Here is a 15,109-nt window from a genome sequence, read left to right on the forward strand (position 1 = left end):
AGAAAGAAGGAAACAACAGAATCATAGCTAGCGTCAAAACACGAATTTACCTCGTTAACGTTTGGCATAATTGTAGCATCTCCATTTTTATTTTGGTCAGACAAATATTATAAGTAAGAGACAAATAGAAAACCAAAAGCAAGGGTCAACAACAATAGACCCCAAAAAAGGACGGGGCCAACATAATAATTACCAAAACTCAGTTGGCATAAAAGTATAATGAAAAGCGCAAAACCATAACAGAAAAATTAGAAAAGCCCTTCCGCCGAAAGCGAAACACTCGGTGGGCTTTTTGGATCGTTTTCGCGCTCCCTCCTCCTCCTCCTCCTCCTCATTTCTCTCTCTCTCTCTCTCTCCTCCGTTTAGCTGACGCCGGCGATGGAGGAGCAACGCTCTCTCTTCCACCGCTACCGCCGCGATCGCCGCAAGCTTCTGGAGTTTCTCTTGTCTTCTTCGGCGTCCTCCTCGTCGCTTTCTCACATCAATTTCGATACTCTCAGCGCCGATTATGTCATCAATCGCGTCAAATCCGGTAAGTCGTTTTCTCCTCCATGTTTCTGCAAAATTGAGCTCAATAATGGCGTGTGCTTCGTCGCTGATTACATTTTCCGCTTTATGAATTTTGAATTTTGTTTAGGTGGGGTGGTGGATATATCTGAAGCCACCAAGACGTACTTCCATGAATCTTCGTATCCTCCAATGGTAAAATTGACATGTCGTATTCTCTGTTGTCTTAGCTCTCTTTTCATCATTTTCTTTGTGAAAGGTTTAATTCAATGTGTTTGAGTTGTGAAATTGTGATTTTGTTATGGTTTGAACTGGTTTTGAAGTTTCGGTTCGATAATTATTTCAAAGATGAGAAATGATTACAAACATAGAGCCATATAGGCGAGTGAGTATAAAGAAAGAAAGCAAACTCAGCCAGAACTGTAGAACTTTTCTTCTAAAATCCTTATGTCCCAAACTGTGTGATTTCAAAGCAGGTTTCGCGTTATTTTTCTGTTTAGAATTTATAAACATTATGCTTTACTTTTTTTTTTCTTTTCGGCAGACTCATTCGAAATTAGGGGATTCCTTTCTTCTACATACTGCTCCAGATGATTCTGGATCACCTCCTAGGCGTGCGCCTCCATCAGTTCCATCTAGAAAGCCGGGTTCGTTGAAAGTTGAGAACATTGAAAGGAATGGTGACGACCATGGTTTTAAATATAGAGCCTCACCCAGCACACGTCCAAGGCCTATTGAAAACTTTAAAATTGTTTCATTGGGATTGCCTAGTCTGAAAACAGGTATCAGTTTCTTAGCATATGTTTTTCATGATAAAATAATGAATCCGACAATATGGTATGGTCATTATCTGTAAGAAATATGGTACGAAATGAGAGGGTATACCATTGACAGTCAGTCTCGTCTTTCCAATGATGGAATTATTTGTTTTACAATATATATGGTCATCTGGTCAATGATGTATGTTCTTGTATCATGAATCTCTGGTCTTTGATATATCATACTTTGAGTAAACTGTAATGTAGCTTCAGAAATTTTGAAGGATTATCTGATGATGACTTGCGGGAGTCAGCATACGAAATATTGCTTGCATCTATGGCAACATCTGGGTAAATTTCTTTTCCCTCTTTCCATGCATGTGTGTGTGGTGCAACCACTTTCATAGAACACATTTACTATCTTTCAATTGTGGGATTCAACATCTTGATTTCATATGGTCTTACTATCTCTTGCTTTTTAATTATCTTATACTTGTTTTCATGAAACCAGGATTGTAATCTGTTCAGTTGAAGATCAAAGGAAACATAGGCCTTCCAGATTGCTGTCAGGATTAAAGAGTAGAAAGGATAAACCAAATGTGCAGTCGCAGCCTCTTGATAAAAACTTACGGCTGATCCGCACCATCCGTGTGCAGATGCAGGTAATCTATTATTGTCTTCTCCTCAGTGCTGAGCTCTAATTTTATGTGCTTGATGCGTAGTGTGAGACATCAAAGAAAGAAACATAGTATTCCCTATCAGAAGTCAATTATTTCTTCTTGCTAGATTTCTGAAGCAATGGATGAGTGCACTAGACAGAAGATGATGATGTTATCGCCAGGGAGAACGCGGGTGCAGATCGATATTCCTCAAATTGTGTTGGGGCTTTTGAATTTCACTTTTAAGTCTGATTTTTCAAATGAAAAGTCTTATATGCAATGGAAGAATAGACAGGTATTGGTCATCTTTGGACTACTTAAAACTGAATTTCTTTCCATGTCAGAACAGGCCAGAACAACTTGTTAAATTGTTATTGCAATCAATTACCATGCATATGCTGTAGTTATGCACAAAGTCATTAATTGCATTGCATTTTAACTGAGGCAAGGATAACCTGTGTATCTGAACTTTGAAAGTCATTTTTTTTTACCTTGTATCGACCATGCTCCGCAGGTATAATCTTTGTTCAGTTGTGCTTCTGATTTCTTGAATTTTAGTACTCAAAGCAATAATCCTGTCAGTGGGGCTGACAAATTGCCAAACCTGGCGTAAACATGCCGTCCTTCTCATTTTTTGGCCCTATTATTTTTGGTCATAAAATTTAGAGCCGGCCTAGTCTTACTGGTTTGTATGTCAAGCACCGTCTGGCATTGTCATACAGTCATATTGCACAGTCATAGCAACCTTAGGGGTTGTTATAGTAAAAGCTGGATTATGTATGTTGTGTCCTGTCAAAAGCTTTTCTGCTGCTCAATTACTTAATCCAAAATACAAGTCATTGAGTGGTTTTGATATTTGATAATTGACATAACATGTATATTCTTCAGTCACGTTTTCCTGTAGTGAAGGGCGTTGCTTCACTTATCTAGTTACCTATATATCAGGATAATTTTAAGCTTTGTCTTAAGTCTTAACAGAATGCTTTGCAACTCTTTTGTAGGCAAGTATCTTAGAAGAACTTCTCTGCTTTTCTCCTAATCTTGTGGCGCATGATCATCTAACTATTAAGCGTTCTCTTGCTATGATTAGAAATGCAAAGGTGTGCCATTTGTGAGTTCATAGTATTATGCAACAGTGAATATGAATACTTCAAAAAATTCTTACCTTTGTTTTCTTAATTGTTTCGTTTCTAAATGTGGCAGGAGTGGGACTTTATGTCTTCTTCTGGAAAGGCAGAGGTTATATCAGTTATCAAACAGGCAGCTTTAACGCTGTCATCTCTTCCAGGACGCTTTGATCTCCAAAGTGAGACCTATTATTGGACTTCTGCATATCACTTGAATATTAGGCTTTATGAGAAACTACTTCTTGGTGTATTTGATGTTCTTGATGAAAGCCAGCTGATAGAGGTACATATATCCTTTCTAATTGTCAGTTAAGCAATTTCTATTTGTGTACTTATAGCTTCACTATTCATTTTTCTGCGTTTTTGTTCTATTAGGAAGCTGATGAGTTGCTGATGCTCTTGAAGTTGACATGGTCTACTTTAGGCATCACTCAAAAAATGCATGATGCAATATATATGTGGGTCCTTTTCCAACAGGTATGCACAATGATTTGATGCTGAATATTTAGGAATCATATATTGGTGATGTAAGTTATAACTTTTTTATTGATGCTTTAATCACTATCAAATCATAGCAATGATTTACTCTTTGTTAAATTGTGAAATATATCAATATTTAGTGCACTGGCTGAAAACATAGTATCAAAACAAGTATATATATTGCGGCTGAATAGATCTATCTCAATAGTCCCCAATTCCATATATCAAATGCTGATGGCATCAAAGCTATTCTAAATCTTGGGAGTAGTGGATGAAATATTGCAAATGTATGTGTCCTTCACTGTATCAATCCTTAGAACTATCTTTAATCAGTTTATCTAAGGAAAACTTCTGTGCATAGTTTGTTGGAACAGATGAGGCTCTGCTATTAGAATATGCAACGGTGGAGTTGCAGGAGCTTATATCAGCTAAAGTTGATGATGAGAATGTAAGGCTATATATGAATAGCTTGCTATGTTCAATCCACTGCAACGCCGTCGAGATAAAGTTAAGTTTGGTTGATGCTGTCTTCTACTCTTTAAGCATTTGGTGTGAGAGTAAACTACAAGACTATCATCTGCATTTCAGTCAGGTTATTTCTCTTCTTTAACAGTTCTGTTACACTGTTCTTATTCTTTTTTTCTTTCTGAATTATGTGATTGTCACCGTTCTAGATCACGCAGCGGTGTTTACCTGATGAGTTTTAGTTGTTCCTAAGTGAAAAATGAAATGACAATAGACCAAATTCTGTAACTTCTTATTAAGGAATTTTGGTTTGCTTTGCTTTTTCTCATATCTTTGGACGTTAATGAACTTATAGAATGTATTTGCATTTTCACGTTTTGTCTTTCTAATGTTGAAATTTTTGTGTTTCAGCAACACAGTCACTTAAAGAGGGTGATGAGCTTAGTGTCAGCAGTTGGCGTTCTTAATTTCAGTGATAGTGGTCATATGAAGGTTACTTTTGCTTCACTCCAGAATTAGTGTTTTAGATTAATCATAGTACTTTCATGGTCCACTATGGTTCCAATTGGTGGTTATTCCTGTTAGCAGTTGGAAGGTTTCCCTATATTATGACTTTGGTTTTTTACTTTTTCACAACCTCAGTCGTTGCATTTCAGTTGTCGATCCTTTTGTGGCCTGGTGGCTTTGCTTTGCACTCAATATTTACTAGGTCCTGGGTGTGATTGGCATGCACACAACACAAAAAAACAAAAAAAATCATCTGACAAAGATTTTCATACATGCAGTTGAGGAGGTTCAATCTCAATACGGATGCTGCTAAAATACTTGAGTCATATGTGAAAAGGTCAATTGAAGCTGCATACAGGCGGGTGAGACATGTTTTTGATCATCAGTTTTATTCAACTCAGTTCTCCTTTTTCTTTTGGTGTAAATTTAGTTTTCTTTTCAGTTTGAGATGAAGCTTATATGTTTATCTGTTAGGTAGCAAGTAACATAGATCACTTATCAGAAGTGGAAAAGAAACATCCTTTGGGTGTGCTTGCAAATGAACTGAAGTTGATTGCTGAGAGAGAACTAAATGTGTTCTACCCGGAACTATGCAAATGGTGCCCTAATTCTGGGATGATTGCAGCTATGATGTTGCACCAGATTTATTGGGAAAGGCTGGTATGTTTTTACTCCTTAGCATTGAATAATAACCAATCTCCTTACAGCTGGTATTTTGTGGATCTTTTATTGATTTTCTTATATCAATATGTAGAAACCCTTTCTGGATGGAGTGTCATCTCTTTCTGAAGATGTTAAAGCCGTGCTTCCAGCTGCTGATTTGTTGGATCAAGTCGTAACTCAGCTTTACAATACTGGTAATGGAGAAAATTGTGAAGATCTGCACCATTATCCGGTTAGTTTATAGTTTCTGTACTTTATTTCTTTAATGGCCTTTCAAATTAGAATATTGTGCTTTTGTTTCTCTTATTGCATCTCATGTCAAATGTTTGGTAAGGAAATTGATTATCAAATTAGTAGCTTAAAATGTCACTGAGTTCTCTTAAAAGTTGATGAGTTCCAATTCTGTAGCCTATGCTTTATTTTTTTAATTCTAAAATACTATCTTGCATTTATTAGACCTCTCTTGTTTTTATCTATTTGTGATTTATTTTCTGCTTGCATTTGATCTTGTTCTATTGCTGGTAACATGATCATTCTGTTCTGGGGGTTAACAAACATTGGAGGTCTTTTCTTCTGTATACTCATTACTTGTGAGAGAATTGTTCAATTTCAAGGATTTCAGGAGCTTGACAGCATTAAATAAAATTTTCTGCTGTGCTTTTAGTTTGGTGTTGAGTTCTACATAATGAACAACTGCACAAATGAAGACTTCAGTTTTGAAAAGATTTACACCATGCATGCATTTAGAGCTTGTCAATTGTAATCAAATTTTCTCTGTAATGTAGTGTAGAAATACTATCTTGTTGTGTAGTTTATTTGTTGTAGATGACAAGTCAAGAATTAGCTCTTTGCCTTCTCTTTTTTGGGCAGATTGGTGAAGTTGCTAAACCTATCATTCTTGATTGGGTGATTGCTCAGCATGAACGCATCTTGGAATGGACTGGACGTGCTTTTGATCTTGAGGTTGGTTCTAAGTGGACTTGAATCGTGTTATTTAGAAGTGTAATTATATCCTTTCCTACCTTACTGACTAAACAATTGCACTAGAGTAACAGAAAAAGATAACTGTGGGGGATTGGTGGCATTGTGTATTCATGGGATTATGGATTCAATTATTCTGTTGCATATTAAACAGACTAGTGTGATTCTAGGCAACTAGTGGGTAAAACTCAATTAAATAATGTTCTGCTTGGTTGATTGTACAAAAGCATTTGTCTAACAACAACATCATCACTTTGATTGTTACTCCTGCTGATCAACTTATAAGACATACAGCATGGCATTTAGTCTGTGCTTGTTCATGTGAGAAATAGAAAATAATAAAGAAACAATTGCTTGAGCTTTTTGTTTTTATATGCTCTCTCTTACTTTTAGTGCTTTCAGCCTGTTTTATTGTTATCCATGAGGTGTACCATCAACCTTCCTAATTGGTTTGGATTTTGGAGTTAGCGACTCATTAAGTCATGACTTTGGCACAAGAATGAATGAATGATGCCTTTCCCAGTTTTGTGTTTTTGGTAGTTGTTATATCTTTTCATCTTTTCAGTCCTAGACAAGATTGATCATGGATATAGGTGTGGTCCTCTTTTAACTATTGAGCAATCAGTTAATAAATTTTTGTTTAGATATGCTTTGGTAAGAGGATGTCCTCCCTTCAATATTTGCTGAGTACTGTATCTTTTTACTTTTGTGGAATCTGCAGAAGTGGGAGCCTTTGTCATCTCAGCAAAGACAGGCAACATCGATAGTTGAAGTGTTTAGAATTATAGAGGAGGTATGAATTATAGCTGAAACATGAGTGCACATATGGTGGAATTGAGAATTTTATCTCTTATTTGGAATGTTTGTTTTATAAGTGTGATAGAGATTCACCTTATGACAGACGAATAGATGGAAGTTAATCTGCATTTCTATCTTTCTCCTTTCGCTTAGAAATCACCCCTGAGCTGTATGATGAGCATTATATTGTCTTTATTATATGGTAATCCAGTACAAAAAGATTAGTCATGACAAAGCAACGAAGAATGCTTACACCTCAGTATTAATTGTCTTGTAAAAGTTTATATGAGGACTACTGTTGTACTTGTTGTTTCTCTGAATATATATCTTAGAACAGCTTGGTTTTTGTTTAAATTTCTTGCAGACTGTGGATCAATTATTTGGTTTCCGTCTCCCTATGGATATCACTCATTTGCAAGCTCTGTTATCTGTTGTCTTTCATACCTTGGATGCCTATTTGCTGAAATTGCTCGACCAGATAGGTATCATACATATTACCCTGCTAGTATACTTTTCAGGGATTAATTGATTACTTTATCTGCTTGAATTTCACTTGATACAACTGAACATGACTTCAGTGTGGAATTTATTTTAGTATTTTAACTTTTTTTCTTTTGGGGTTGGGTCAATGTGTGAAAGCCTAGATGCTACTGAATCTGTGAATCATCCTGATAGCTTTATCCTTTGGTTCCCTGTGATCTAATAGATTTAAAGCATAAGCATATATGGACATTAATTTTTTTTATAAAAAAAAATAGAGCTTTTTATCTATGGTCAGAGTTTTGCAGCCTGAACTCTCATAAAACAATTCTTTTGTATGATCAAGCAAAAAGAAAGAGGCTTAAAGAATGCCTTTAGACAACTATTTTCGGGGATTTGCTTGAGACCTTTTACAAAATTGGAAACTTACGGCTAAAGATACCAAGTGGCTTCAATTTTAATATTTTTCAATTTTCAGATATAATGTTATATGTTAATAAAAATATTGATTTGCATGAGGTTTTTTACATCCTTTGCTCAATCTAGGAGTGGGAAAAAGAAAGACTTTCTACTTTACTTTCTTGGGATTGGCTGTCTATTTCAGAAAGGCATCTATACATTTTCTGATAATCTCTTTCATTATCGTAAGTCATTTATAGGAAATGCACTTCACTATCAATCGTAATGCCTCTCTATGCAGTTGAGAAAAATTACTTATATCCATCAGCTCCTCCATTGACTCGCTACAAGGAGACGACTATTCCGGTGCTGAAAAAGAAGTTTCTTGAGTGTATGCCTTTGGATGACAATGTGTATGACAAGTTGAATACTTTGACAATACCCAAACTCTGTGTCCGAATGAACACGTTGAAAGTAAGTGTAGATAATGATTTATTGATGCCCAATTTATTTTTGTCGCAAGTGATTTTGCAAGAGCAAGTATATCTTGTCCTCTAATGCTTGCAGTTTCAAATAGATCATGTACGTATTTCACCATTCATATAAATAAATTATAGAGTTTGATAGTTAGGGAAAGAGGAAGATCAGAAATGTGTACTGTATTCTTAAGGGCACTTTGATGAAACAGCATTGTTATTTATCTTTTTTCTGATTTGGTCAGAAGTCAGAACTGAAACAAAGAAGGAACTTAGAGCTGGTGGTCAATGTCATATTTTGCCTTGTGTACCATCATATTATCTTCTGAAAAAAATAATTTACATACCGGTGAGATATTTAATGTACGAAGTTTAAGTCAATGTATTCAATATGATCATCAATTCGCGTATCCTCAGTTCTGCCTTTTGACAGCCTGAACTTTTTTATGACAGCTTAAGTTCGTCGCCGTTTATGGAAATTCTGCTCATTGTATTCTCTTCTTTTTGATGGTGCTATGTTTATTATTTACTTTAGAGACGAGTATAGTATACTGATATAGTTTCTTCTTGCAGTATATTCAGAAACAAATTGACATACTAGAAGATGGTATCAGAAAATCTTGGGCTCTCATCAGACAATCAATTGATAAAACATGTGGTCAGTAACATTGTTACAGAATATTGGTACTAAGAGATGTCTTGCCTGTCAGTTTGTCTTAAGTTGTCGGCTAGGGACAATGAACATTAGGGTGGCCTTGATCCAAAGTCCAAATAAATACTTGACAGTTGCTTGACCTCTTCAGTTATTATTTGGCTTTGCAAGGATGTAATTGAAATTATTGTGGACAAGCTTTGGCTATGCTTATGTAATAGATTATGAGGTCGTGGAAGTTATAATTACATGGAATATCATTAGAAACAGTTAGTGCAGTAACAAATTTTTTTTCCTTTAAATGGAAATTTACTTGAAGAAAATTAGAGTTAAGTGACAACTTCCCTTAGGATAGCATAACTGAATTGGTTCATTTTCACATGCTTATATCCATTTTTGTTTGATCAGCCAGAGAACAGCGTTTGGGAACTTCAACATGCAATGAACAAATTGATGAGCTCTTCTGCACCACCTTTGACATCATCAGGGATAATGCAGCAAATGCCATCAGTAAAATTTGTGACTTTACTGGTGAGCAGATTCACCTGTGCATTATCTTCAACTCATCAATGGGACTTCTCATAAAATGATAGATAATTTGTGTACATATGCATCCGTACTATTGCTATTCTTTGATAAACATGTATAGATTTGTCCTACACAATTATATCAGTCAGGTCCTCGCATATGCAACCTTTTTTCTTCTGATCCATGTGTTAGACTTCACCATGAAGCTTTATCTACAGGCTGGTTCTATAGTTTTACTGATGAAAATGTACTATTCCTGTTTTGGATAATATGATTATATTGAAGTTATTAATTGTTGTGGCTTTACTGAACACATCTAGCAATAGACCTTCATGCCAGTGTCATGTGAAATGTGATTATAGGCTTTTGGTGTATGATGTGCCACCCATTAAGGGAAGTGGTCATACTTGATGGTGGTCCAAATATTGTTCTCTATTTTATGGTAGTCATTATGTTGTGATAGAGCTCTGAAATTTCTAAATCTAGTTTAAACTTTTCTTAAAAAAAAGAACAAAAGGATTTAACTGTGGAGTCCATTTTGATGAAAATAGTTTGGCTGAATTATTCTTGTTAAATTAAATTTCAAGGTGCAAAAGCTGTGTTCTGGGATCTCAGACATGCATTCCTCTTTTGTTTATATTGTGGAAGCGTTGAAGCTTCTCGTTTGGATGGTGTTCTCACACGCATTGATACTGTAAGTCTCTCTCTGTATCATTGATACGCATTGATACTGTACGTTTGTGGTTTCTATCATATATTTTCAAGTGGATTCTATTCATCTTAGAGACGTTGTTGTAGGTCCTTGGCCATGTATGCAGTTATATTGATGATTCTCTTAGAGACGCTGTGGTTTTAAGCATCTGTCGAGCATCACTGGTATGCCTCATTGTTGGAAACTAATCTTTTGTTTTCCATACATGCTAGAATTAATCTTTCATCTTATGTGGTTTAGGAAGGCTTTGCGTGGGTTTTGCTTGATGGTGGGCCTTCCCGTGCATTTTGTGATTCAGATATTGTACTAATAGAGGATGACCTTTCTGCATTAAAGGTATGGTAGTCTCTCCCAACTATTGTTGACACCAATGACTCTTAATTGTTGTAGTTACTTTGAAAATGCTAACATACTCATCCACGTGCATCCATGAACTTGAGCAAATAAACAAGTATCTATAACAGACAAGTACCTTTGTGTTGGGTTAAGCTCATAGTTCTCGTTAGTTGTTACATCTGATCAATATATATAAATTGATGGAGCTATACTGCTCAACTTCACAGGAATTTTTTGTAGCTGATGGTGAAGGCCTTCCCCGATCAGTAGTGGAGCAAGAAGCAAAGTTTCCTGAGGAAATACTGAACTTGTATTCACTGCAGGTTTGGCCTCTTCTAATCAGAATTGCGTAACCTCTTAATGGCTGAAACTGGCTATATGACACTACTGTTTTTGTAGACTGAAACTATCATCCAAAAGCTGATGGCTGCAAGTGAACAAATATCATTGGGGCTAGATTCACATGATCATAACTATATGCGATTAAATAATGCCCACACTTTTGTGCGGGTGTTGTGCCACAAAAAAGATAGAGAAGCCTCTAAATTCTTGAAAAGGCAATATCAGCTCCCCATGTCTTCAGGTAATTTTCCTCTCTACCTATGTGATATGATATAGTTTTGTTATTGGGTTGGGTAATGATCTTATGATTTATAGATAACTGGTAATGGAGGTTTGCTTAATGTTGTCCTGGAACTCAGAGCTAGTTTCAATGTGGGTTTTTTTGTACTTGTGGTTGTTTCTGCATCGTAAAGACAACCCAAGCCACTTTTCAATAAGATTGTGTGTAGGAGGAAGTGCGTCCTTTTAGATCTTGTCTTTCCTTCAGCAACCAATATGTCGCTAAAGAATTGACAATTACTTTAGGAATGATAAACTGTGTTGCATTTAGTCATGGAAAACCTTTGTGGGAAGTTTGCTCTGAAACTGTTTGATTGAATCGCTATTTGAAATTTTTCTCAATTTTCTGATTTGAGAATAAAGGGTAGCTGTATACTAGTTCTGAGAAAGCTGGTAGGAAAGGGAGTAGCATTTGATCATTTATGCTGCTGTTGTATTTATGGCTATGCTATTTGGTCTGCCTACAAGGCTACAACATTCGATCACCATAAACTTAAGGACTTTCAGTAATTTGGTATTTGTTTCGTGTTCTTTTTTCTTTCAATTGCAGAATATGAAGACACTCCATCAACAGATCCAACTTCCCAATCACCTCTCAGATCAGATCTATCAAAGCGAAGCATGTCAGATCTAGCAAAGCGAAGCACATCATTTCGTTGGAATAATACGCATAGTACCTTTACCTCATTTAAGAAGAAACTTCAAGAAGCAACATCTGAATTCAGGAATGTGGCGTGGTAGTGCAGACGAGACAATGTGCTGTAAGGCACCTTGCATTCTCATTTAGATTCCTAGAGTGCACAGGGTAGGCTCTCCATAACAGGTAAAATGAGGCCAAGACTTTTGTTCCTATATTTGTATAGGTGTATCAAAAACTACTACCGCTACAGAAGGACCAAAAGAACAGATACCAAAAGATTATCAGTTGGAGCGTTAGTTGTCCTGTAGTCCCAAAACTGGTTAGAATACTTTGATTCGATTTTAGATATCTTCAATATTATTTCCTTTCCTACCAACTTCAACATTTTGCACCGCTCACAATTACGATAAACATTAGCATACATCATCTATTGTAGATCACAGGAAAAATTAGATTAATCATCTATTGGCGTCATACTTTATGTATAATTTTAGTAGTTGTTTCACAAACTTTTCGATTCAACATGTATTGGTATATGCTTAAGGAAAAAGGTGAGAGCAAACTGTTGCATATGACAGGTGTAGACAAAGCTTTTTTGGGAATAAGTGGTCATCATAGGAAGGACGGCTGTTAGATAGGCCTGTTATAACATATATGCAATAGGACTATGTCAAATGACTCAATGTCACCTGTTTTTTGTGCCACCTGGTGGAATACCTTCAATCATTGTATTCTTATGCTCGAAAATCTTCTCTGCTATTAACAGAGTCCCGACAGTATAGCGATCTATATCCTTGTTGCTAACAGCACTCGTGATCTTGAATATATGTGACAGGCAAATATGGGCCCTTGGATTGGTGTGAAATAGATGGCCGACCTAATCAAAGGAAACTTCACACAAATAATGGGATTTGGGATTTGCTATGATTATGGGAAAAGGGTGCGTCCACAAATCACTGAGCTTGGAGTTACTTGAATTTACACTCTTTCAATGTGGAAAGATGATTCATTCCAAAAGGAATGTGGAAAGTTTGGTGATTCATTAGTGGTGAATACACGGAATTTAACAGTTATACATGATTATTGGATTGATGTGCTTTACTTTATTTGGCAAGATTTTGACAACAAATTACAATTTACAACTTCTCAAACGACAAGGTGTACCTTCACTAGATATGACTCGAACTTTACGATTGTTACATTTTCCTTACGTTAAGCATTAGATGTGTACTCTTTATCCACCAAAACAAGATTTAGAAATGCCAAATTATTGACATTTAGCCTTTCACTTTCTGAAGAGTCAAGAGTCAAGTCGTTTGGTGCGGCGAGTATGTGTCTGCGCCGGACCCGCTCTTATCTCAACCATTTTATTGAGATATTCGGGAATGAGGGAATTAAATATGCGAGATTTGGAATCCCGTTTGAGCTAGTATCGTAAGATGGTAATTTTTCATTGACTTTTGTGATGATTTATTATAAACTAGAACCAAAAAAAAAAAAAAAAAAAAAAAAAAAAAACATTTATAAAACTCGAATCTTCTTAAATATCAAATTCTTGCACCTGTTGCAACATCCAGCGGGTATTTCACGTTGATATGATGCGCTAGAGGTGACAGATCTTGGAGTTTTGCATACTGATGATATGTGAACTCAAATTTGTGATTGGAAAATGATCTTTATCTTCCATTCCCCAAACCAAACCCAACCTTTAGGTTCATTGAAAGTTCGGTGCTATGCGCAAACACATCTCAATCGCAAAGAGAAGGTTGAGCCAAATGCCCTTCACACATGGCTCCATCTATTTCCCTCTCTACAACCAAAACCAAAGTGACTTATCTGCCCCTGACACGTAACGGAGCACTCACCCGCCAAAGGTGATAGCTGTGCCACCGGGGTACCAATAACCGTGCCACACGTGTCAAATGTCGATGAGATAGAGTTTACTGACACCACCCTCTGATTGCTCACCGGCGCCAAATTCTCCAACTTGATAGCCACGTTCACAACCCCATGAGTCCTCGTACCGTCCCTAGCCCGTAGCCGGTAACTCAGGCACCGCACCGAGCCCGTCGCCGGGAACCCGACAATATCATAGGCCGGGATTTGACACCAGCCCAGCTGAGCCCGGCCCATTATGAGCCGCTTAGTGTAAAGCTGGAGATATATGCAAGAATACCTGTTGCTGAAGAAACTAGCATCCAGAGGAACCAAGAACTTGTCACCCCATGTTGGGTTGATCCCACCTTCATCATCCACCCTCGTTTTGTACACGTGGCACTTCTCGTCGCCGGAGGACCGGCATGTTGTGGCAGCTGGTGGAGTAGTGGTGAGGGTGATAAAGGGTCTAATCTTCTGGGAAAAGTGAGAAGAGTTCTTGAGGCCTTGAGCTGATATCACTGTGATCTCCATTACTGGTTGGTTGCTGTGCTTCATGGCATTGGATTAATTTATGAAGCTGGAGTTGGGGTGATAAACATGTATATTTATATAAGCAGCAGCCAATTTGAGACAGATGGGGAAGTTAATTTAAGAGACAATTTTCTAGGGAGCTTCGTTTTTGTGGAATTTAGAATGAGAAAGGATATGGAAATTTAAGCCTGGAATAGCAGCTATGTGTGACTCTTTCGCAATTCTCTTTGCCCTCTTACTAAGTCAGCTTAAGTAGAGGACGTTTTTTCTGCTTGTTTCCTTGCTGTACATATATAATGTCACAGCTCACTCACACTCACACTCACAGTCAATGTCACTATCACTTTTGACGTTTATCGGTGCATACTAAGACAGAGATAGATATAATTTACGAACAGTACGATGACTAAAATACATATATGTTGCTTGTTCAAAATTTGAAATTTCAGTTTCCAACTTTCACAGAAACAAGACGTTTCAGATTTTTTCTAACACAAAACTGTGCACAATTACTTTGCTGTCATCCATAAAATGTGTTCGATGAAATGTTAGAAAAATTTAATTAAATTCAGACATCCTTGAATTTATATTAGTGCTCAAAACTCTTGTATCTATTCAGGTGGGGTCGAAATTGTGTCAAGTGCTGCACAATGCAAGTGGATAACGTGCCCCATGTGGCCAAAGTGGGTGACCCGGCCCCTATAGTTATATCTATATGAATCGTGAATAATTTTCTATGTTCTTTGCTTTCATTTTTTCTTTCTTAAACTTCCAAGGAAGTTGTCCGGCAGCATACAGGCGGATGTGGAAGTCGTTTTGCCATAAGCATTTTTCTTTCAGTTTGTCCAGTTTTCTACAGATTTGATTTATTCTGTCACTGCCGTCTGCGGTCTGCATGAATTTTTCCTTGA

At 36.8% G+C, this 15,109-nt stretch overlaps 2 protein-coding genes across 8 annotated transcripts; one reads left to right on the forward strand and one right to left on the reverse strand.

Annotated features, from left to right (window-relative positions):
• The first annotated feature begins 221 nt into the window (after positions 1-221).
• Positions 222-13,318, forward strand: LOC133742267 (protein unc-13 homolog). 7 transcript variants are annotated; one of them, XR_009862460.1, is made up of 27 exons: positions 225-532; positions 638-702; positions 1,052-1,289; positions 1,550-1,616; positions 1,777-1,927; positions 2,052-2,219; positions 2,926-3,024; positions 3,128-3,334; positions 3,427-3,528; positions 3,893-4,123; positions 4,408-4,488; positions 4,782-4,865; positions 4,978-5,163; positions 5,258-5,398; positions 6,037-6,129; positions 6,869-6,940; positions 7,310-7,427; positions 8,126-8,298; positions 8,874-8,958; positions 9,361-9,483; positions 10,068-10,174; positions 10,279-10,356; positions 10,433-10,528; positions 10,756-10,851; positions 10,928-11,111; positions 11,700-12,108; positions 12,625-13,318. XR_009862460.1 is itself a non-coding variant. In XM_062169938.1 (26 exons), exons 1-26 carry the CDS (start codon positions 379-381, stop codon positions 11,888-11,890), a joined length of 3,390 nt encoding a protein of 1,129 aa, XP_062025922.1. In that variant the 5' UTR covers positions 225-378; the 3' UTR covers positions 11,891-12,166. The 7 variants fall into 7 exon arrangements, 3 of the variants coding, with proteins under 3 accessions (XP_062025922.1, XP_062025923.1, XP_062025924.1); XR_009862461.1 differs by having other exon boundaries at positions 11,700-11,972; XM_062169938.1 differs by lacking the exon at positions 12,625-13,318 and having other exon boundaries at positions 11,700-12,166.
• Positions 13,310-14,467, reverse strand: LOC133742269 (uncharacterized). The gene has a single exon (XM_062169941.1). The coding sequence runs from the start codon at positions 14,220-14,222 to the stop codon at positions 13,572-13,574; it is 651 nt and encodes a 216-aa protein (XP_062025925.1). The 5' UTR covers positions 14,223-14,467; the 3' UTR covers positions 13,310-13,571.
• Between the last annotated feature and the right edge of the window lie 642 nt (positions 14,468-15,109).

This window comes from Rosa rugosa, chromosome 4, assembly GCF_958449725.1.
Source record: "Rosa rugosa chromosome 4, drRosRugo1.1, whole genome shotgun sequence".
Lineage (NCBI taxonomy): Eukaryota > Viridiplantae > Streptophyta > Magnoliopsida > Rosales > Rosaceae > Rosa > Rosa rugosa.

What these genes read in the sequence shown, in the direction of transcription:
- LOC133742267 (XM_062169938.1), top strand. Translation starts at nt 379, where the DNA reads ATGGAGGAGCAACGCTCTCTCTTCCACCGCTACCGCCGCGATCGCCGC. An exon ending in GTGATAGTGGTCATATGAAG is followed by an intron (nt 4,489 to 4,781) that starts GTTACTTTTGCT and finishes TCATACATGCAG; the next exon opens with TTGAGGAGGTTCAATCTCAA. An exon ending in TTCTCACACGCATTGATACT is followed by an intron (nt 10,175 to 10,278) that starts GTAAGTCTCTCT and finishes ACGTTGTTGTAG; the next exon opens with GTCCTTGGCCATGTATGCAG.
- LOC133742269 (XM_062169941.1), bottom strand. Translation starts at nt 14,222, where the DNA reads ATGAAGCACAGCAACCAACCAGTAATGGAGATCACAGTGATATCAGCT.